General features: G+C 43.8%; 1 protein-coding gene across 1 annotated transcript in view; it reads right to left on the bottom strand.

Annotated features, from left to right (window-relative positions):
- MACC1 (MET transcriptional regulator MACC1) overlaps positions 1-24,160 on the bottom strand; it is a 47,151-nt gene that overhangs the window by 5,009 nt on the left and 17,982 nt on the right. The window contains exons 2-4 of the mRNA XM_006138341.5: positions 8,068-8,193; positions 4,237-6,284; positions 942-1,130 (exon numbers count right to left, since the gene is read on the bottom strand). Of these exons, the coding sequence (XP_006138403.2) occupies positions 942-1,130; positions 4,237-6,284; positions 8,068-8,182 (2,352 nt within the window). The 5' untranslated portion in view covers positions 8,183-8,193. The remainder of the gene's footprint in view (positions 1-941; positions 1,131-4,236; positions 6,285-8,067; positions 8,194-24,160) is intronic.

Genomic DNA, 24,160 nt, shown 5'->3' with positions numbered 1-24,160 from the left:
TTATCTTCCGAGGGCATGTCTACACTATGGAGATTGACCCTCCGGAGATTGATCTTCTACCATTCTATTTGGCAGGTCTAATGTACACCCTCAGATCAAAGGCTGAGAACAGCCCGCACCAGCATCTGGTACTCCTCGTACGTGAAGAGTAAGGGAAGCTGATGGGAGCATGTGATCCCATTGGCCTCCCTCAGTGTAGATGCCACCGTGGCTCCGATTAAGGTAAGCCGAATACAGCTAGCATTTTGAGTCCCCTTAGACTCAGAAAGGTGGTATCTTTGCTAAGGCCCTTTTCTGTGGTGAGAGCAAGAATATGATTGGTGGGAGGAGAGAGCAAGAAATAATCGTGAATGAAAGGCAGACATTCTCTGGTATTAGATAATCCACCTCAGTATGACTTAAAATGAAGCAAGTCCCAAGGAAGATGAAGGAGAATAATGTGGGGGCTAAGTTGGTCAAGGAGACAACATGATGAAAACAAAGTAAAGGAGCCAGAGGTGACTAAGAAAGAAAGAAAGAAAGAAAGAAAGAAAGAAAGAAAGAAAGAAAGAAAGAAAGAAAGAAAGAAAGAAAGAAAGAAAGAAAGAAAGAAAGAAAGAAAGAAAGAAAGAAAGAAAGAAAGAAAAATTGTTGATTGTGGGGGGGGAGGAAAAATGGTCTTGGAAGGGAGGAAATCAACTGAAGCTTAAAATGGGCCAAAACAAAGATTTGAAAGTAAATTCTTATTTATTATTTGATTACAGTAGTTCCAAGGACATCCAGTGAGATTTTTAGGCCCCCTATAAACAAAGAGTAAGTGGTAGTCCCAGCCCTGAAGAGCTTATAGTTTAAATATTGAGACAATTAAAGGAGGAGGGGTGGGTTGTACAAGGATGGTGAAGGAAGTTTCACACTGGATTTGCACATAGGAAAAGGTGCAAGTACAGAGTGGGAAGCCTTACCTCCTGGGTGACTTCCCCTCTTCTGTCTCGGTGAGGTACTTCATAAGCCTCCATTTGTTGCTTTGTGAGTCGGGCTAATCTTTCTGCCAGCTCTCTCCAGCATTTGCCAAGCTTGACAGCCGAAGTCAAAAGGACAGTGTCCTGGGTAAGGCGTGCTACTAATCCTTGGCAGTCTAACTTCAGAAGTGCCTGTAGTAACAATTTTTAGAATCAAGCTATTTGATCAGTATTTAAAAGGAAGTAAATATTGTTTGTTTTTGTAACTATCCAATAGAGCTTTTCAAAAGTTAAGGAAATCTAAACCTTTTTTGGTTCTTTGTAAATAAGTAATTATGTTTACACCTTTGATACAAGAAAGGGATTGCCAATAATTTGTATAGGAAAGTTGCCAGTAAGCTCAAGAAAAAATTAAATTGGCATCCCATTGCTTCAGCACTCCAGTGTCAGTTGAATTCTGCCAAGTTTGAGGATCCTGAAGGGAAAATAGCCTTCTCCAACATAAATATTTGGGACCTAACATTTAGCTTCATGGACCTGAAAAATGAAATCAGAGCATGGCTATAATAAGGCGCGGTCCTTGTTCTGCTTCTTTTCCAGAAAATCACTGATTACATTGGCCAGAGCATTTTAATTTAATCCCTCCACATACTTGATAATTTTCTGACTATGATTCAAACTTGCAAGGACACAAAAAGGGAAACACAATGTGTTATTTGGAACAAAGCAAATTAAAATGTCTCCAATAGAAAAGTCCTGAAATGAGTACATGTCACATTTCTGTTTTCTTACTGGCTTAGTTTAGAGCAGAGTGAAAAATAAAGTTTTTTCTTTTTTTCCTGAAGAAAAGTGAAAACATCTACAGTTCAGTGAAATACCAAATAAACAAAATATTGCATCCAAAAATGAAAGTTTTTGATTTTCAGATGTTCAGAGAGTTTATACAAACTATATACATTTTCTGAAGAAACCAAATATTTTTCAGGAAACTTTGTTTAGCTGAAAATCTAATTTTCTCTTAAAAACTTTTTAGAGGGAAACTTTTCAAAGGGGGTGCAGTTTGTGGGGCTGAATGAAACCCCTGATCTGTTCTGCCAGACCTTTTGTGGGCAGGGGTAATTTGCCACAAATAGAAATAGTGTTCACTGCCAGGTACAAATTCATTCAGAAGACTGAAGCTCCAGTTCTGAAGTCCTTACTCAGGAAAAACTCCAACTGAAAGCACTAGACATTTTGCCTATGAGCGGATTCAGAACTGATGCTTCAATTACCAAATAAATCACCATTATGAATTTTGCATTTTATAACTTTAATAGTCCTGCGTCTATAAATAACTCTGGATGTGCCTTGGTGCAGTTGAACGGTGCAGGGAAGGGAAATCTCACAAGTTCTATATAAAGAAGCAAATCCTGAATCCCCAGACCAAAATATAAATATATAGGCCTTCTGTGAGACACTGGGAGCATGGAATCCTCTTTTTTCCTCAAAGAGCAGCGACATAGCTGCCTCAAAACTGCCACCTCACATAGGCTACAGTAGGGTCCAGCCCTTGTTCTCTGGGCTTTTCCAGACAACTAATCAGCATATTAACAGAAATACTCACTATATTGCTGCCTCTTCTGCTCACCTTACCTACTGAATGCTCCCATGAATTGCTGTGGAAACAGCTACAGCAGAACATTGTTCCATAGGAAGCTAGTGGTTGAAATCCTCTCTGCCCCAACCTCTGCTCAGACTTCTCTCTTCCCCACAACACAGAACTGATAGTGTTACCACATGTGACAAAGTGGTTTTTTTTTGCCAACAAAAGCTTATGCCTAAATAAATCTGTTAGTCTTTGAGGTGCCACAGGACCCCCCATAGTTTTTGCAGAATACAGACTAACATGGCTCTACCTGTTGAAGCACTGGGATTCATCCTATTTTAAACATTAAAAGGACCTTCTCTTAAGTGGCATGGATGATACTATTTCTGTAACTATAGCTCTTCTGGGGTATGTCTAGACTGCAGGAGGCATAAGGGATCTGTCGAAAAAGGCTTTCTTTCTCAACAGATCCCCCTCTAGACTGCCGCTTTTTGCCGACAAAGTGCAGAGTCAGCAAAACGCGGTGGCCATTTTTATGCAAATTAGACACGGGATATTTAAATCCTTGCCTCATTTTCAATGTCAACCTGCCTAATTTACATCTCTCTGCTGACAGAGGGATGCAGTCTAGACATACACCTAAAGGCAGCAAGCCAAATTTGCATTTCAGAGCTGGAAGTTATATGCTAATCACAGATAAGATATCTCTTAGTTCGTTGAGATCTCTTTTGTCCTGGAATTTGAAAATAATCCCTGTCTTATATTCACACAGCACTATCTCCATTTGATAGGCTGGTTAATTTGTCCTTTAATTCTCCTTGAATAAAGAGAAACATAAATGAACCCAATTCATTTTAATATCACTACCTGGAATGTTAAGATCTTTACTCAGTTTCCTAGTGGCCACTTCTGCCATTGTCTCTGTGTGGCGTATTTCTCTGAGATCGTTTGAATGCTGACTTTCCAAAGGGAATGAATTAGTTATGTGAGGTAGCACTTTCAGTGTGACTGCAATACAGGAGCAGCTAAGGTATGTCTATGCTGCAATTAAACATTCCTAGCTGGCCTGTGTCAGCTGACTCAGGGCTTGAAGGGTTCCGCCTATGCAGCTGTTTAATTACAAAGTAGACATACGGGCTTGGGCTGCACAGTGCAACATGGGGAAAATTTAGTTGTGAACCCACAGTTATGAATTCCTCGGCGAGCCATTATTATAACAAATATAAAGCTTAGCTCTCTACTATTCTTTCTGTTAAGCAATCTAAAGGCATGTCTACCTTTGAGAAAGATCAGTGCTGCTGCGGTTGATCTTCCAGCTTCAATTTAGGTGAAGACATGCTAAATTGAACTCAGAGAGCGCCCTCGTCAGTGGTACTCCTGCTCCTTACAAGGAGTAGTAAGGGAAGCCAATGAGAGCATTTGATGTCATTTACTATCTGATTGTTACTCTCAACACCACTTTTTCTTGACTTAACACAAACCTTGTTGTATATATGCACATTTTCAGATGTAGATTGCATGAGGACTATAGGTTTTATAACTCAAACTTTTTAAATGTGTGCTTACAATTTTCAATTATTGTAGTCATATTTGCAAAGAGTCACAATACAGTACCAAGGTAATATCATATTTCATTACTGAAAATCATTACTCATAAACAATACTCATTTACTATCCATACAAAACAGATGAATCCACTTGAACAGTACTCACAACAATGAGTTCATAAAGAAACTGCCTTTTGGGTCTGTTAGCATGGCAATCTTCCTTCAATTTCTTCACCACGTATGCGACTCTTTCTGATTCTTTATCTGCTGGTACCTCACTGAAATCATTCAATGACATATGTGAATATCCTAGCACATTAGCCAAAGCTTTCCAGTTGTAAACACTCTCTGATACCGTAGATAGGACTAAGGAATAGATATATGTCAGTTTCTTAAAAGGCAGTGCAATTTGTTCTAGAAGATTCCTGGTAGGCAGCAGGCTATCATTGATATCCATAGCTTGTTCTTTTAAAATCACTTTTACATTTTTACAGTGCACAAGACCAATCTTTCTTCGAAGAACTCCGACATACCATTCTTTAACTTTAGTTTGTCCAATGGCCTTCACTTTGTCTTCACCGAGCAATGCTATTGTATCCCCTTTAAAATACTCTAGTAAATAGTCTATCTTATTCTGGCGTAAGACAGTTTTCAAGGCCACTCCGTAGTTGGTAATATTTAAAGTCTTATCTAGAAACTTGGGGTATATAACTGATGGTGTCAAAAGAAAAGGAGCTGATTTGATCTCTTTGCGTTTCTGTAAGCGGGTTGGCTTACCAGTCATCCCAGTTAACTTTGGAGCTGGATCAGGAGTTGTAATATGGAACTGGGTTACAAGGTTATTATTTGGGACTTTAATCTGAACTAGGAAGGTGAACAAATGCATTTCCCCAGTTCCCAGTACAGAAAATGAAAACTGCTGTTGGACAACTTCACCTGCTTTCAACTGCCCTTCTTTAATTTCTTTGCTTTGATCTTCCAACTTCACTTCAAAATCGGGATCACAGGATATCAAAGAAACCTTTAGATCTTGTAGCTTATCAAGTACAAATGTATGCTTTCCCCACAGCTTAAACACAACTGGAGGCATGTTCTTTCCACCCTTTTGAATGTCACAAATTGTGAGTTTTTCTGGAATGTAGTTATGACCAAAGGCTGTAAGAACTGCAGTGAAAGAAGGATGAATATGTTTGGGCCCATAAATTCCAATAGACAGGGTTCTGTGGATGTATTCCCAAACAGTTGTAGCCAGAGACTGAATTGGGTTCGTTTGTACTGCAACGACTGCATACATCACATGACTTAGATCTGTCAACTTCACCTGTAACGTATCTGTGAAAATGTAGTAGTTGTGCAGCTTTTCAAAAGGACCTTCTTTGTTGAGACTATAAAAGCACACAATTTCCGTCATAACTTGACTGAAAGGATCCTTTTTCACTTCAGCTGCAATTTTCATCTCTAGTAAAATGGCTTCCATTGTGTTTAGGTTACTTAATGTAAGTTCTATTAATGGGCTCACGGTGCTTGAAAGATCATGATTAAGTGATTTTGGGGGATTCAGAATAGCTCTTAAACCAACCTCCTGGAATTCCCCAGGTGATACATGACCCTCAGGGATGTGAATTGTGATATCTGAATCAGGTAGCTGCACTGAACCCCCTTTATGATTCACCTTGAAGATTACATGAGTGTCTGTAGGTTGTGTTTGTGCCCATCCTGGACTATGACTCATCGCATCCAAATCTAGACAAGATCGGGCCAGCTGTCGATGACTCAACCATGCCATCTTGTAGGCTTCACGGTCATTTTGAAGCCATTCCATGTCTGCATCTAAAATCTGGCCAGAGGATGCTGTGTTGTCAGGATCAAAGCTTTTGTCATCTACAATGTCCAGAAGTTCAGAGGCACTCTTAGATCTCCCCGATTTCCCTGCTGCAACATTCCTCAGAAGATGATGAATATCTAGCTCATCACCCGATGAAGCAAAAGAATCCCTGTTACTTGAATCTCTGGAGAACAAATAGGGGTCTTCTTTTGAGACAGAAATGTTTTTATTGTTCTTGTCACTATTATTTAACTGAGCTACATCGGATAAAAAAGGGTTGGACGCTGACAGTTCATTCCAGAAAGGATTAGTCTTGGGAACAGTATAAGCATGTTGTTTGAACACCTCTGGCCAGTCAATGATTGAATCCAATTTATTCTCTTTGTCATCTGTTTAAAAAAAAAACAAAGGTAATTATTCCTATCCACACTCAAACCCTATTTATTGGACAAAACTGGCCAAATTCATCTCTTCAATAAATCTCTTGCTGTTGTTACAGTACACTAGGACTACATTTATCCAAAGTTAAAAATTTTTAAAGCTTGTGAGTCATTTAGGGTCAGTTTATACTTTCATATTACTTTCAAGGTTTTAAACGTAACCAACAGAGTGTCAACTATGTAGACATATTTAAATTTGGATTCAAGGAGTGATATTAACAAAAAAACACCAACAAATTAGTCCTTATAATATGGGTTGATATTACAAGATATGGAATATTTGCAGCACGCCTTTTAGCACCTGCAATTCCCAGCAGTAGTAATGGGAGTTGAGAAAGCTGAAGTCCATCAAGAGCAGACCCTTAAACTGTGTGTTCTAGTGAATGTTGTCCATTAGAAAGACCATTGGCATTTTTTTGCCCAGTGGCTTGCTGTGTGCAGAAATACAGTGGCTAATGCTTCCATTTTGGAAACGATCTTATACTCACTGTGGAAAAGATTGTACACCATTCAGACTTCCATTTCTTCCTAGCACAAACACCTCAGAAATGCTTTTGTTGAACTCATTTGGTTTCAGCCCTAGAAGAATTTGCTCATATTTTCACTGTAACAATCCATAACTCTCATTAGGCTAGAGTCAACTACACATTTTACATTTGGAATCGGCAAAAGAGTGAATTTTTCCATTTGATTATTTGTATAGTGAATAGGAGTAAAAAGTAGGGGGGAAATCTTTGTTTCTTATATAGACAATATTTAAATACCCTTTTAGACTGAAATATGCATTGCTAGCAATAAAGTCTATTTTACTATGTCTATTTCTTGTTATAGATGTGCGGACACCCTTTTGTGTAGCACTCATATAGAACCAAAAGCTAAATGAATAAATTTGCATGGTGACAGTATATGGTAATTAAAGACTCCATTGCATGAGAAGCTAATTACCCCCTGCAAGGAACTGACTGAGAGCTTGCAACTCCCATTGCCTTACACAGGTTCTCTACATGCAGATAATAACACAAATAATAGCATTGAAAGGGATTCTTTCTCCTTCCCCAGCCACAATCTGCCAGTAAAGTTCCTTTATCTTTATTTAAAAACCAACAAAAGCAGCAGCTCAGCCTGGTTTTATTTATCCCGTTCGGCACACTCATGACTCCCCCTTTAATGCTGTCTCTCCCTATAGTTTATTGCTCCACCCTTAAGGTTACTGTAATTCTTACAAATTGAGCTGTCATTATGCCAGCTTCCCCCTACACCGGAGCCGCTCTCAGTACTGGAGATGAGTGTGGTAGGGTGATATGGACCTGACTGCAGCTTCCTGATTCAGAGGATGAGCTCTGGCCCCAGTAGTACTAACAGCTACTTCTGGACAAAGATCAAACTGACATGACTGATGTGCAATCCTTAATAGACCCTATGCTCCTTTTCTCTCTCCCCTGACATGCCCCCTTTGCGGATGGAAATAATGCAGACCTGGACCTGGTGCAACAGTACCCAGCAGAGTTCGCCTATACCAAGGAAGTATTCTGCTGAGCATTTGCAGCTAGAACGTGGCCCATTACACTGTGTGAATAGTGCAAAGGATACATAATGCAAAAGAGAGGATGTTGCACTGGATTTAAGACAACAAACTTCCAAGCAGAATAGTTCTTGCTTGGCTATTGGTGTCAATGAGAGTTTTGCCTGACTAAAGCCCACAAGGTGTGTTAGCCCATTATAATAAACAGACCTGGCAACTCGCAGCTTGTTGAAGGTTTTCTGTCATCCACGTCAATCACAGTTCCTTCGGATCTACTCCGTGCTATCTCTCTAGTGTGAGAAGAAGTTGTTCTGCTAGTGGACATTTTTTTTCCTCCTAGGAAATAGTAGGGTATGTTAGTGAGTGTACAGTTTGAGAAAGAGGAAGCTGACTGAAGAATTTTTGAGCACCAGTTCTGCAATGTGACACGTGTGGGCAGAGCCTGAGGTTTCATCTTGGGTGCATAGGTCTCTCCCTTTGTATCACATTTCATGACTGGAGCTTCAATATGTAAAGTAAAAGTAAAAACAGTACATTATGGTCCAATAATAACTTATGTCCTATAGAAAAGACAGGACTATGCAGCACTTTAAAGACTAACAAGTTGGTTTATTAGGTGATGAGCTTTTGTGGGCCAGACCCACTTCGTCAGAAGAAAATTGGCATGACCATATATACCAAAGTGATACAATCAAAAAAAAGTGAACACATAAAATTGACAAATCAGATTTTCCTAATAAACCATCTTGTTAGTCTTTAAAGTGCTGCATAGTCCTGTCTTTTGTTTCAGCTACACCAGACTAACATGGCTGCATCTCTGTCATTATGTCCTATAGGTCATGTATGTGCTTTGCTGAATTGAAACTGATTGCCCCCCCCCCCACAAAATTCCAGTAACTTCATCCTACTGTATCTTTAACAAAAATATTTTCAAATTAAGCCTTTTATTCTTTGCAACTAGGTTCGACGGGGACAGGTGAGCAAAGCCCACAGGTAAGTGCTGAATGTGCGGGACTGGGAGATGGGTTGGAAATGGGGGGGACTAAAGTATGGGTAATAAGCAGGAAGAACTGGAATTGCTAACCAATAAATACAACTATGATATCATTGGTATTACAGAAACCTGGTGGGATGGGATGCATGATTGGAATGTTGGTATGGAAGGGTACAGCTTGCTCAGGAAGGACAGACAGGGAAAAAAGGGAGGAGGGGTTGCCTTGTATATTAAAAATGTACACACTTGGACTGAAGTGGAGATGAACGTAGGAGATAGCTGTGTAGAGAGTCTCTGGGTTAAGCTAAAAGGGGTAAAAACCGAGGGTGATATCATGCTAGGAGTCTACTACAGGCCACCTAGCCAGGTGGAAGAGGTGGATGAGGCCTTTTTTAAACAATTAAAAAGACTATCCAAAGCCCAAGATTTGGTGGTGATGGGGGACTTCAACTATCCAGACATATGTTGGGAAACTAACACAGCGGGGCACAGGCTATCCAATAAGTTTCTGGACTGCATTGGAGACAACTTTCTGTTTCAGAAGGTTGAAAAAGCTACCAGAGGAGAAGCTGTTCTGGATTTGGTTTTAACAAATAGGGAGGAACTAGTTGAGAACTTGAAAGTGGAAGACAGTATAGGGGACAGTGATCATGAAATAATAGAGTTCATGATCTTAAGGAAAGGTAGAAGGGAGACCAGCACAATTGAGGTAATGGATTTCAGGAAGGCAGATTTTGATAAGCTCAGAGAACTTGTAGGTAAGGTCCCATGGGAAGCAAGACTGAAGGGAAAAACAACTGAGGAGAGTTGGAAGTATTTCAAAGGGACGTTGTTAAGGGCCCAAAAGCAAACAATTCCGCTGTGTAGGAAAGATAGAAAATATGGCAAAAGACCAGCTTGGCTTAACAAGGAGATCTTGCATGATCTCAAAATAAAAAAGGAGTCATATAAAAAATGGAAACTAGGACAAATAACAAAGGATGAATATAGGCAAGCAACACGGGAATGCAGGGGCAAGATTAGAAAGGCAAAGGCACAAAATGAGATCAAACTAGCTACAGGCATAAAGGGAAACAAGAAGACCTTTTATAAATACATTAAAAGCAAGAGGAAGACCAAGGACAGGGTAGGCCCACTGCTTAGTGAGGAGGGAGAAGCAGTAACAGGAAACTTGGAAATGGCAGAGATGCTCAATGACTTCTTTGTTTCGGTTCCATACATACAAGATGGGAAGCGACTGTCTAGGAAGGAGCATGGCGGAAAGGGATCTAGGGGTCATAGTGGACCACAAGTTGAATATGAGTCAACAGTGTGATGCTGTTGCAAAAAAAGCAAATATGATTCTAGGTTGTATCAACAGGTGTGTTGTAAGCAAAACTCGTGAAGTCATTCTGCCGCTCTACTCTGCACTAGTTAGGCCTCAGCTGGAGTACTGTGTCCAGTTCTGGGCGCCACATTTCAAGAAAGATGTGGAGAAATTGGAAAGGGTACAGAGAAGAGCGACAAGAATGATTAAAGGTTTAGAGAACATGACCTATGAAGCCAGGCTTCATGAACTGGGCTTGTTTAGTTTGGAAAAAAGAAGATTAAGGGGGGACATGATAGCAGTTTTCAAATATCTAAAAGGGTGTCACAAGGAGGAAGGAGAAAATTTGTTCCTCTTGGTTTCTGAGGACAGGACAAGGAGTAATGGGCTTAAAGTGCAGCAGGGTAGGTTTAGATTGGACATTAGGAAAAAATTCCTAACTGTCAGGGTGGTCAAATATTGGAATAAATTGCCAAGGGAGGTGGTGGAATCTCCCTCTCTGGAGATATTTAAGAACAGGTTAGATAGACATCTGTCAGGGATGGTGTAGATGGAGCTTGGTCCTGCCTTGAGGGTGGGGGGCTAGACTCGATGACCTCTCGAGGTCCCTTCCAGTCCTATGATTCTATGATTCTATGATTCTATCCCAGTCCCTGTTTAGAGATAGGATTTAATACAAAAATATTAACCATGGAAGTTCATATCTGTTCATTCCCCAGCCAATTTCAGATAACTAACTCTCCCTCCCGCCTCCCCCTGTGCTCAGCTCTTCTTTTTATGCATTTCTTTGAAGGGGACATCGGATCAGATTCTCCTCTCAGTCAGCACAAATGTAAATCCCCGTCACTGGGTGTCTGGACTCTGTAAATGTAACAGGCACTCCCAGCCTTGCCAATTAAGAGGCAGACAGCACCTGGGATTATGAAGGATGAGGGAGAAGCTGAGCAGAGGGACACCCAGGCTACATCTACACTGCTGGGTTTTTGTGCGAGAACTGTTTTGCGGAAGAGTTCTTGTGCAAAAAGTCTTCCACAAGAGCACGTCCACACTTCCATGTGCTTTTGCATAAGAGATGTGCTTTTGTGCAAGAGCGTCCATGGCAGTGTGGATGCTCTCTTGCGCAAGAAAGCTCTGATGGCCATTTTAACCATAGGGCTTTCTTACACAAGAAATTCATGTTGCCTGTCTACAGTGCTTTCTTGTGGAAGAGCTCTTGCGCAAGAGGGCTTATTCCTTATGGGGAGAGGAATAACTCATCTGGAAGAAGCCCTGTTTTCCGACGCTGTACTGTAAATTTCCTTGCACAAGAACGCGCATGCAGTGTGGCCGCTCTGCAAGTTTTTGCGCAAGAACAGCCATTCTTGTGCAAAAAGCCTGCAGAGTAGACGTAGCCCCAATGTTTCAGAGCTACCTGAGTCAGCCAGGAAAAAGGGCAGGTGAGAGTTACCCGGTTTGGTCAGAAAAAGATCAGGAGGGAGCAGCTTGGGAATAAGAGATCAGCAGGGGAGAACTTCCATTGACCAGGAGGTTGGAGGAGGGGAAAGCCAGATGGATTCACTGATGTCCCCAAGTCAAGAGGGCCAGGGCTGATGATTAGAGAGGAGCGGAGGAAATTGCCTACTGTGGTCTCTGAGGGTATGTCTACACTACAGCGCTAATTCGAACTAACTTAATTAGTTAATTCGAACTAAGCTAATTCGAATTAGCGCAGCTAGACTTAAAAACTAGTTCAAATTATCATTTTGCTAATTCGAACTAGCATCTCCACACAGAGTGGACCCTGAACAGAGGTTAAGGATGGCCGGAAGCAGTGCCGGCAGGGCATCAGGTGAGGACTTAGAGCGTGGAGCTGCTGCCTCAGGCTAGCCGAGGGCTGTGCTTAAAGGAACTGACCCCCACCCCGGACAGACAGTTCTCAGGGTTCCCTGCTTGCAAAGCAGTCCTGGCTTGGAGTGCCCTGAGTGCCCACACGCGGAACATCACAGCACTCGGCCATCACCCAGGCTGCACTTGCTGCAGGCTGCCATCCGGGGGGAAGGGGTAATCAGGGGGCTGCAGGAGAACTTCCACCCCCAGAAGCCCGCAGAGCCAGCCCAGTCCTTCCCATCGGGGGCGCGTATCCCATTCCTCCCTCACCTCCTTCCACTTATCCTTCCCTAGCCCCCCTTCCTGATGTACAAAATAAAGAAAACGTGTGTTCAAAAATAGAATCTCTCTTTATTGAACAAAACTGGGGGAGACTGGGAAAAAGAGGTGGGAGAGGGGAAGAGAGGCTGGGAGAGGGGAGGGCAACTAAAATGATCAGGGGTTTGGAACAGGTCCCATATGAAGAGAGGCTAAAGAGACTGGGACTTTTCAGCTTAGAGAAGAGGAGACAGAGGGGGGATATGATAGAGGTCTATAAAAGCAAGAGTGGTGTGGAGAGGGTGCATAAAGAAAAGTTCTCCATTAGTTCCCATAATAGAAGGACTAGAGGACACCAAAGGAAAGGAATGGGTAGCAGGCTTCAAACTAGTAACAGAAAGTTGTTCTTCACAAAGCAAAGAGTCAATCTGTGGAACTCCTTGCTGCAGGAGGTTGTGAAGGCTAGAACTAGAACAGAGTTTAAAGAGAAGTTAGATCAAGTCATGGAGGTTGGGTCCATGGAGCGGTATTAGCCAGGGGGTAGAAATGGTGTCCCTGCCCAAAGTTTGTGGAAGGCTGGAGATGGATGGCACGAGACAAATGGCTTGGTCACTGTCTTTGGTCCATCCCCTCCAGGGTACCTAGGGTTGGCCACTGTCGGCGGACAGGCTACTGGAGTAGATGGACCTTTGGTCTGACCCAGTACGGCCATTCTAAGCTCAGGGCTCAGGGTCGGGGGTCTCAGTGGACCACCTTGATTTTCATGCCAACCTGCTCCTGGGTGGCCAGACTGGCAGCTCTCCTGCCCTAAACGGCCACTTTCCTGTGCCTAGTGCGGAGGTCGTACACGAGGTCCATGATGTCTGCACTAGACCAGGCGGGTGCCCGCCTCTTGCGGTCCTGGGCAGGCTCCCAAGAGCCGCCAGCCTGGTCCCGGGAAGAGGCGGAGGGCTGGGGAGCATCGGGTGGCTGGCTCAAGCCGTGCCAGGTACAGGGTCTTCTGGCTGGGTGCTGGCAGGCTTGCACCTGGCACGGGCACCGTAGCCAGCCCGTGCCCCTTTAAGGGGTCCGGGGCCGGGAGGGGGCAGAAGAGTTTCCCTGGTGGTGCCCAGAGTGGCCACCAGGGAAAGTGGGGGAGGGCTAGCCTCCCACTAGTTCAAATTAAGGGGCTACACAGCCCTTAATTCGAACTAGTAAGTTTGAACTAGGCTTAGTCCTCGTGGAATGAGGTTTACCTAGTTTGAAGTAAGCGCTCCGCTAGTTCGAATTAAGTTTGAACTAGCGGAGCGCTAGTGTAGCGCCTATCAAAGTTAATTCGAACTAACGTCCATTAGTTCGAATTAACTTTGTAGTGTAGACATACCCAGACCTAGTGAGTGGAAGTGTGAAGGCAGGGGCTCAGCAGAGAGGCCTACCTGCTGATGGCTCCATGCTGAAGAGGTGGAGCCAGAGAATTGGAGAGAGCTAATGGAGCAAGGGAAGTGAAGGATGCTTCCCCAGAAGCGATGTTGTGGGTATACATGTGGGGGGAATGGGAGTTCCCTCCTGGGAAGACTGGGAGGTCATAGCAATGGAAACGGCTGGGGTGGCTGTCCTGATAGAAGGACAGCAGAGGCCTGTCCAAGTGCCAGGTATGGCAGAAGACACCAGAGTATCGCATGTGGGGCACTGAAGGGGACTAGATGCCCAGGGACTTTAAGGACAACATGCGCGGTGGGTGATAAATGGACTATGTTTGGGGTACGTGTGTTTTGGAATACCAGGAGAGATATTACTAAGGTGGGAGAATCTGGCATAGAGTAACTGGGAATTCAGAAAGAGTGAAACTGAGGCATCATACCTCTTGTATCCCAGCATGGCACAGAAAGGTGCTTTAGGTGGGGCACCCCTGTTATAGTTAATGGACAGACACTGACCTAATGTCAGTATAAGTGAGACAAGATTCAGGTACCTCCTCTTCTTTACACTGGTTGTGATAGCTTCCGCTCCTTCTCTGATGCCATCTGAGTGGTCAATATTAGCAAGCTGCCATGGCAGGACAAAGAAACCAGATACATTTACCAAGAAGAATGAGGCAGGCCAGATACACATTCAAATGGTAATTCCACCCTTATTCTGCAGCCAGGGGATTTCATTGCCCGGGGAATCATCCTCTGCTGCATTGTGTGCACACATGGATGTACTGTGGTTTTGAGAGCTGGTGGGAGGTCTGTGTGTGTATGAAATACCTGCAGTACCCAAGGACTGAAGCGGCCATCTGTAAGATGTAGCGTTTCCTGGGTGCTGACGGTTGCAGGGTAGATTGGGGAATCTTACTTCATCTTTAAAAGGAACAGCAAATGCAGACCTGCCAATATTTACCATGAGGTGTGGGAGCTAAAACTGTAAAGGAGAATATCAGCTATCTGTTAAATCAGCAGAAGTTCTACTCCTTTTCCTTCTGGAGACATCCCTGGTGATGTAAACAGAGTGCTACAGCTGGAAAAAAGAAGCAGCCAGGCTCTATGGCAGCAATAGAAGGCTGGGGGGAGGGGAGGAAATAATAACCTGCCCCTGCCCGCGCGCATGCACGCACACACACACAGATGCACCACATACACTAGAGACTAGTTTTACATAGAAAGTCTGTATCTCCAAGGATCACCATGCTAACCCTCCTCAGGCTGGTTCTGTGTGTAGTGGGATGATGATGATGATGATGGACATGAGACAATTAAGTTTAAGGCAGTGGCAAGAATCATTCGCCGGGCCCATCTCAAAACTCTAAAGCCAGCTCTGCTTCGGGGTCTGATGGACCATACGCTCCCCTCTGTGCAGCAGCAAGATTGATAGCTAAGCAGCTCTTCTCCCACCACTCCCCCACATCTGCCTAGCCAAGGTGTGCTGTGTGGGCTTTCTGCTGTGGCTATGGGAGAGTGAGAGCCTTGCAAGTCTGGGTGTTTGGCTATGAAACTGGAAGTAACACGTTAATTTAAAGTGATGCTAAGGGAGCTGTTGGCACTGCCTTAATTCAGTTTCTGCTTCATTTCATGCTGCAATATACTATGGTAAAATACAGATTACTTCACCACGAGCTCTGAGCATTATTTTTGTTTGTTGCCATCAGCTGGAGGTAACAATGTGTTCCCATACTGACGTCTGTCAGGGCAATGGAGCATTGCTGATGTTCCAGTTGGCTTTTCATCTGAACAGCAGCCCGACAGTCAGTGAGTCGGATACACTTTCAAGTTCCCCTGCCTTGTCTGGAAGCAAAACTACAAGACACCATTCGGACCTGACTTTCCTCCATTTTCTCTTGTCATCCACCAATGTATCTCCATTGACTTCAATGGATCTATTCCTGATTTACACAGCTATGTGAGGAGAACCAGGCTCTTGGTCTATAAAGAGTCTGCTGAGTGACATGTGCTTATTCAGGAAGTTAAGAGGCAGGTAACTGGGTAATTGTGTAGTCGATAAAATTTGTATCGACTACATGATTAGTTGTTAAGGGAAGGCACCACCCCGCTGCAGCCTGGCTCCTACTACATTTAAACTGAAGAGCTGCAGCAATGGTAGCTCCTGTATCCAGCACAGGCCGAGACTGAGCCATGCTTGCTTAGTCCCAGTTCATGCCGGGTCCAGCAGCCCCTGTCCGTGGGGGGGACAGCTGGGAGCTGAGACACACACACCCCTGTGGACAGGGCTGCTTTGCTACAGCCCTGCTGGGCCCCCCTGCAGACAGGAGCTGCTGCTGGAGCTGCTTTCCCTGCTCCTCCACGCTGCTGCCTCTCAGTGGTAGCAGCGTGCCTGTATGTGTGGGGGGGAGCGGCATTGCAGAGCTGATGCTGGGAGAGCCAACTTTTAAGCCAGGTCCACTCAGTACAGGCTCCTGCTTCCTCCTCTCCCCCGCCTTGCTGCTTCCAATATAGAGGCAGCAGGGGGGAGAGGAAGCAAGTAGTCCACTTGAGTACTCTTTTACATCCTTAGTGCTTATCTGTTAAGTTAATTTTATCGATTTGAGATTAGGGCATTGGCTACATTAACATGAGTATCATCTAGAAATAATTGTGCTACCTGACTGCATTTGATATGAATACTCAGAGTTAAGAAAGAACAGAGTCTACGGTCTGCCAAAAACTCTACTTTAGACACAGGGCCTGCTGATAGTGTTAACTCTCTTTCTCTCTCTCTCTGAAGTCATCTGCATGACGAACAAGTGGGCTACGTCTACACTGGCCCCTTTTCCGGAAGGGGCATGTAAATTTCAGCAGTCGTCGTAGGGAAATCCGCGGGGGATTTAAATATCCCCCGCGGCATTTAAATAAAAATGTCCGCCGCTTTTTTCCTACTTTGAAGTAGGAATAAGAGCCTCCGGAAAAGGGCGCTTTTTCCGGAGGATCGGGGCCAGTCTAGATGCTCTTTTCCGCCTTTTTTAAAAGCCGGAAAAAAGCGGCGGACATTTTTATTTAAATGCCGCGGGGGATATTTAAATCCCCAGCGGATTTCCCTACGACGACTGCTGAAATTTACATGCCCCTTCCGGAAAAGGGGCCAGTGTAGACGTAGCCATGTTTTGTAACCCTGTTGCCTTAGCTTTCCAAAGTTATAAAGCATTTATTTCTAGTCCTGAGAGGTTGTTGAAATTAAACTCACAATTCTAAATTCTGTCCTGTTTGTTTTTATTTTTCCCCCTCTCTCCTCCACCTGAATTCCAACATGAGTTTAGTATCTTCTATTCTGAGAATTGCTCATATCAGAAATCTTAATAGTTGAGCTTGAAATCTTAGCTATCAGAACATATAAAATGTTCATCTCCAGTTCTAGCAGTTCATGACAGCTGCTATTAAAATCTTGCCAGAATTGAAGTGCAAACTAAAAGTCATCTTCTAATCTGAATGCTGTGATTTCAAGGTCTGATATACCATGACCAGACAATGCTAGAAGCACTTTGACAATTCTATAACTTTTATTCCACAATATCTATGCCCGAAAATGCTGTAACATAAAATACTTTTACAAAATAATAATTGTTGTTAACTGCAGGGATTATTCACTGAGGCCATATCTACACTAGGGAATTATTTTGAATTTACTAAATTCGACTTCCGGACTCCTGATTTAACATAGTTCTAGGGCCTCACTATGGGGAAGCATCAAAATTAGTCTAAGGCAGGCTCCATTAATGTGGATGTACTCCCTCAGAGTCAGAGCCCCAGGCAGCACTCTAAGGACCTGCGGGAGGCCTCTCAGAGGCCAATAGGTACAAAACAGTGGCACCGAAGAATCCACACTGACGTTATTTCAGACTTACAAGTCTGGAATTAGCATTACTCCTCATGAAATGCAGGCGCACCAAGTTTGAATTCTGTGTCCCGTTATTCCGGAATAATGAGCTTGGTTGTGGACTCACTGGTTACTAATTTGAGCTGGAGGGGCGGGGTGTTTTTCGGACTAAGGTCCTAGTGTAAACCAGGCCTAACAGGCCAGATTGTCAATACTTTACTTATGCTGGTGAGTAACTGTTCATGAGCACTTCTTGAATAAGGACTTTGTAATATAGTACAAAATAAGCAGCACAGAAAAACGATGAGCAGTGTTTAGGAACATTTGCATATGTATGTCTTTGTTTATTTATGCAAATATAAATTGGTCTAAAGGTCAGCATTAAACATTTCAGCCCTAGTTGTGAGTTACTCAGCTCTGAGTCAACAAACACATGAAAGTCCATATACAAGTTTAAGAGCCAAATAAATGAAGAGCAGGACACAATATCACAAATCAGACAGATGCAAAGTGGCTAATTGCTATAAATTACATACATTCGAAAACAAAAGGCCTGGGGAGATGATGAGAGAGTGCCTCTTTGCACAGAGGGAGGATGTTGACAGCATGGATATGACGACAGCATCACAAACAGAAAAAATGGTAAATAGAGCCAACCATTCCTTAAAATTCCCTTTGGAATCGTTGTAAACTATCGGCCTTCATTATTAGTACAAAGACTGTAAAAACAGACTCTCAGAAGGAAAAACACTCTTTTCAAGAGTAAGATTCTACCAATCTCTCTATAAAGAGCTCACTAAGATAATGCCTGGGGACAGTCCTGGGATTTGCACATGTTATTGGTCATCAGCAGGGTGATGAGGAGAGAGAGAGAGATGACACAGTGAAGGAATAAATGCTGGGGGAGGGAACCAGAGCAGAGGGGAAAATACAGCAGCAGAGGGAGAAGGAAGGGAAGGGCTTAACATGGAATAGATCATGTATAGCAAGCAATGGGAGCTTAGTTCTCTGTAGAAACCAAGTGAGAGATAATATGACAACATTTAATGGTGCAGATAATTATTTGTGTCAGCATGCAGTGTGTGGTGAGCAGGAACTGAAATGTGGAGGTTGGGATGAGATTAACCATGCAAGTGACTGGTGAAAAAATGTGAAAGATAGCCAGGGAAAATGGATCTGTACTGCCAGGCAAAAGACACCTTGGCAGATGCTACCCTATTGTTAGGGCTAAAAGTATATCACCTGACTCATAAGGGACTTGAATCAGGAGCTTGCAAAAGTGACACTTAATGGGAAAAAAATAACGCAAGAGAGAATATAAAAAGTTTATGAAATTCTAAAGTACTCAGAAAGAGGTAGCTTGTTCAGCATGTGGGGCTTTGCAAGGTGCTGTGCTTCTATAAAACTCTGAATCCTTTTAAACTAAATGGTGAGCTCTTCAGAGTTATTGTTATCAAAGATAACAACAGCACATTAGCTGTTCGGGAGAGGGGCTAGTTCACCAGCACATTGCCTCAAGCAGAAGGGGCATAGTGAGGGCAGTCAGCCCTTAGCACTCCCCAAAGCGCGGCACCGAGCTTCCCCCTTCAGCCCTCAAAGCCGTGCAGAGCGGTGCTACAGTGCTCTCATGGCAATTCAAAGGGGCCTGGGGCTCCAGCTGCCACTGCTGTTGTAGGAGCAGCAGTGGTGGCCAGGAGCTCCAGGCCCTTTTGAAACACCTGGCCCCGGTGCAATTGCCCCCTTTGCCTCCTCCTCTCCATCAGTGAGCTGGGCTAGAGGCCTTTTTTTTTACTGAAAGATGAGCTTATCCTTTCTATTTACAAGTCCCCAGAATCAAAAGGGACGCTATGATGATGGGCTTCCTGTCTCCCACAGGCTGGATTTTGGCAGGAACAACAATGCAATTCCCGACCACACACCAATTCATCTGGTGTGACTTACAAGCCCTGAAAGGGTAAGACGATAACATTTCCCAAACAAAGACAGACTTGGATTGAGCAGTAACCTAGTCCTTCACAGGGAATTAACATTTATACACTCCACTGAGCTGCATGCTCCTAAATGTAATTACCTTTGCAATTTAACTGTTAATATCAGGCCAAAAAATTTCAACTCTTTCAACATTAAAACATCCCTACCAGCCCAGTGATGCACAAATTGCAATCATCTTACAGAATTCCACTTTCCACGTGCCATTGTCAAGGCAGCCCAAGGAGCAGTGGAGAAGGTGACCCGGAATTCACCTGCATACACAGGGCACCGCTTCAGTGACTCACTGCTCATTTCAGGCAATTCTAAACTGAGAACACTAGAGATAATACAACGTTGTGCTCTTTTCAAGCTGGGCTTATGAGGTTTTTTAACCCTGGAATTATGACTATGTTTTGTATGTGTCTTTATTAACATTGGCTGCATTACAAACTAGATCAGCGTGTCTTGTTACCATACCAGGCCACTGCTAAGGGTTGGGCCTAAAATGTAAAAGTTTTCACAATGAGACATGACCTGGAACTTTCGGGCATGGTGGATACCTGACACACCCACATAGAGAGATGATCCCCTCACCTGGGCTACGTCTACACTGGCCCCAAATTCCGGAAAAGTCATGCAAAGCAGGTAAGTCAGAATAGGGAAATCAGCGGGGGATTTAAATATCCCCTGCCGATTTAAATAAACATGTCCGCCGCTTTTTTTCCGGCTTGGGGAAAAGCCGGAAAAAAGCATCTAGATTGGCGCGATACTCCGGAATAAAGCCCTTTTCTGGAGGATCTCTTATTCCTACCTGAAAGGATCTCTTATTCCTACTTTCAGGTAGGAATAAGAGATCCTCCGGAAAAGGGCTTTATTCCGGAGTATCGCGCCAGTCTAGATGCTTTTTTCCGGCTTTTCCCCAAGCCGGAAAGAAAGTGGCGGACATGTTTATTTAAATCCGCGGGGGATATTTAAATCCCCCGCAGATTTCCCTATTCTGACTTACCTGCTTTGCATGACTTTTCCGGAATTTGGGGCCAGTGTAGATGTAGCCCTGGTGTTAGAAGATATCACAGCTATGACACACAAGGCATATAAATACAGTGCAAATGCTAGAGCAAATCCACTCCTACGTGATTAGGAATGTGATAAGTCTCAATCATGCGTTTTCACCTGATTATGCACTGGTGGCAGCTCAGGCTTGTTAAAGGGATGGACAGGAGAGGCAGACAGGGCAATTGGCATGGGTGGGCTGCTCTTCAGTTGTGACCACTCAGGCCTTGCATCTAGGTGTCTGTGAATTCCCTCTGTTCCAGGTATCTCTGTACCAGATGAGAAAAATTTCCCCAGAAGAAAGAGGACCAGTGAACTCTGAGGATGTGTGGTGCCCTGTACCTCAGTCTGATGTTGGTCTTCTGCTCAAATGTAGAGTGAAGTCAGTGTCTGGGACATGAGGATCAGACCTGGCAGCTTTGACACTGTGTCAGCCAAGCTCCCAAGAGACTTTCACTGGTACATAAGCCAAGATGAAATCATAGTTGAATGTGGAGAGGAAGAAAAACGAGTCCCAGGCAAGCACTCCTTGGCTATGTCTACACTGGCGGGTTCTTGCCCAAGAACATCTTGCACAAGAGTTCTTACTCAAGAACTCTTGTGCAAGAACACGTCCACACTGCCATGTGCTTTTTGGCAGTGTGGACGCTATCGTGCAAGAAAGCTCTGATGGCCATTTTAGCCATAGGGCTTTCTTGCGCAAGAAACCCCTGCCACGGGTCCACACTGCCCTCTTGCGCAAGAGCTCTTGCTCAGGAGGGCTTACACTTGTTAGAAAAGAGTGTAGCTCTTGTGCAAGAAGCCCTGTCTTCTGACGCCGTACTGTAAATCTTCTTGCGCATGAGTGGGCAGACAGCGTGGATGCTCTGCCGGTTCTTGTGCAAGAATGGCCGTTCTTGCGCAAGAACCGGCCAGTGTAGACATAGCCCTGCAGTCTCTTCTGGAAACTCTGATGGGTCTGTGGGGAGCTGGTAATTGAAAGGGTACATTTGTGGGAAGGAAGAACAATCAACATGTGGTCAAATGTCATCAGTAAAAAAATCATCTGCGACAGGAGTGTAGTCCCCTTAAATATAGGAGGGAAATTCAAGCTTTTGGCCTAAAGAGCTCTCTAGCTCTCACCAAATGGCAATTAAAGAGGTGAGGCCCAATGCTCCCTCTAATTTTTTCCATCCACATGCAGAATAAATGTTGTTGTGTGCACTAAGGCAAATGAAGATGTGAACCACCAATAGAAACACATGCTGCCCACTATGGGCAGTTGTGGGTACTCTGCTAATCAGCTGGGTGGCACCTGAATCTCTCCTGAGAGGCCGCCCAAGCACTCAGCATAGAGAGAACACTGGTGAGGCCCCTAATTGTAGAATAAAATCATGTGTTATACTTTAAGTGATGCAGCCATGTGATGTGTGTCAGGCTAATCCTACAGTGACTACTTGATGGACTCAGAGAAGAAGTCACAGTGCATATTACTTTATGTGACTGACAGTGATAGTATTTTCAAGGAAAGAATTATGCTTGTTTGTGTGTATTGATTTCTTGTTTAATAGTCCTTTTATAACACATATTTAGGAAGTGGAGATACTGAATACAGTATCAAAATGAGAACTCTGATCCCTACAATACTTTTGGGATAAAACTCTACAAATCAAGCATTTTATTTCCCTGAATGGCAATTATAATGATGCCTGATGCTTTGGTTGTGGCTTTTCTCTGCTAATGAGACTTGGCATCCTTTGGAAGACCTGCTTGCATGTTGTTAATAAAAGGACTGGCCACTTGTCCATTTGTTTTGCTATTAGAAAAATTAAGCTTCACATGTGGCAAAGTTATTATTTTTGACACACTTTTCTAAAAATGCAGGTGGAGGGGAGGGACATAAAAACAGAATTCATGGTGGCAAAGCTAGGTGAGGAGAGAAAGCAAATGCAACTATTCATGTTATTTTTCTATAAAGCAAAACCAGAACCTTCATTATGTAGCAGTGTTTTCTTCATGTAGCATTTATACAAGCTTTAGGTAAGTGAAGCATCTTTCTGTCATACAGGACTCATGTTAAATGGCCAATTTCTCCCTTAATAAGAGAAGGTGAATTCTCTGAATCCTGCTACTATCAGAAGCATTGCTCACAACCTGGGTCTGTTCCTACTGAATTAAGGTAACAATTGGCTCTCTGCTTCTCATTAGAACCTTGCCTTTTTAGTGCTCACTCTCAGGAATAGAAATTACCCCATTAGATCAGGCCAGTGAGCAACCCAATTTCAGTGCTCTCTCTCTCATCACAGCCAGTACCGAATATTTCAGAGGAAAGGCAAAATTCCTGCTGTTGACAATGAGGAAAACTGCCTAAATGGGAAGTTTCTCCTTAAGCCTGACTTTTAGTGATGGTTTTATACCTCAGAGTATAAGGTCTTACAGTCTTTGTTATATTTTTAAAATACTCTCCCTAATCTAATTGTGGATGTTCTCATTTTCCATATGAGAACCTATAGTCCTGTTTGGAATCTTACCAAGTCCTTGGCTTCAGTGGTATCCAGCAGCAATGAGTTCCACGGGGGTGGATTGTTTTAGTTTTAAAAAAATAGCACCTTTTTTTTTTTTTAGTGTTGTTGCCTTCCCATTTCATTGACTGGTCTCTTGTCCTAGCAGGATGAAGAGAGGTAACCAATAGCACCTGCCTAATCTCTGTACCACTTGTTATTCTTTATGCAGTAGTTATGAAGGGGCAACAGTAGGGGAGCATTAAGTGGTGGCATCAGTGGAGAGTTGTGCCTGGTGCTACTGTAACCCACACAGCTAGGGTATGTCTAGACTACATGGCTCCGTCAACGGAGCCATGTAGATGAGTTTATTAGACATAGGAAAATGAAGTGGTGATTTAAATAATCGCCACTTCATTTACATCAAAATGATATATGTAAGGGCCTCCGTGGGCCAGATCAACACACTTGGCAGGCCGGATTCAGCCCACAGAGGACCTTTTTCCCCACTCCTGGCCTAAGCTAAGAGCCAGCTGGCTTTATAGCTCAAGCTGTAGACAGTGGTAGCCCGTCAATACAGGCAAACTAGGCAGTTGCCTAGGGTGCCAAGATAAATGGCCATTGAGGGCTTTGGAGGCGGGGGCGTCAATCATGTGCCGATCACGTGTTTTGCCTAGGGCGCCAGTTGCTGGCAGCTCGTCTAAGGCCGCTCCTGGCTATAGAGGCTCCTATATTAAGCTCCAGAGGTCCCAGATTCAAATCTGCCTGGTGGGGATCACACTATGTCCTCATATCCTTGTGCTGTACCTAACCTCAGTTCCCCCATATCCTCATGAAGTGGGGGGTATCTGTGCCCCACCAGTGAAATGAACTTATCACTGATCCCCGGTGACACTGATCCCCGGTGCTTCCTCTGGATGATGTTTCACATCAACACTAGCAGTGGCGATATGACAAGCCTGCTGTGGGTCACATGATGTTCACAGGCAGGGGAAACTGTCCAAATGGCAGGTTGGCTCTGTTGCACCAGAAACAGTTTGAGTGCTGAGCCTTCCCCCTTGTAATGACTTTACCTGGGATTGGTGCAGTCTATTCCCCTTCCTGAGTGCC

This window comes from Pelodiscus sinensis, chromosome 2 (assembly GCF_052426305.1).
Source record: "Pelodiscus sinensis isolate ZL-2025 chromosome 2, ASM5242630v1, whole genome shotgun sequence".
In the NCBI taxonomy this organism is placed as follows: Eukaryota; Metazoa; Chordata; order Testudines; family Trionychidae; genus Pelodiscus; species Pelodiscus sinensis.
Note: the sequence above shows the minus strand (reverse complement) of the source record. Positions and strands in the feature narration are given on the sequence as shown.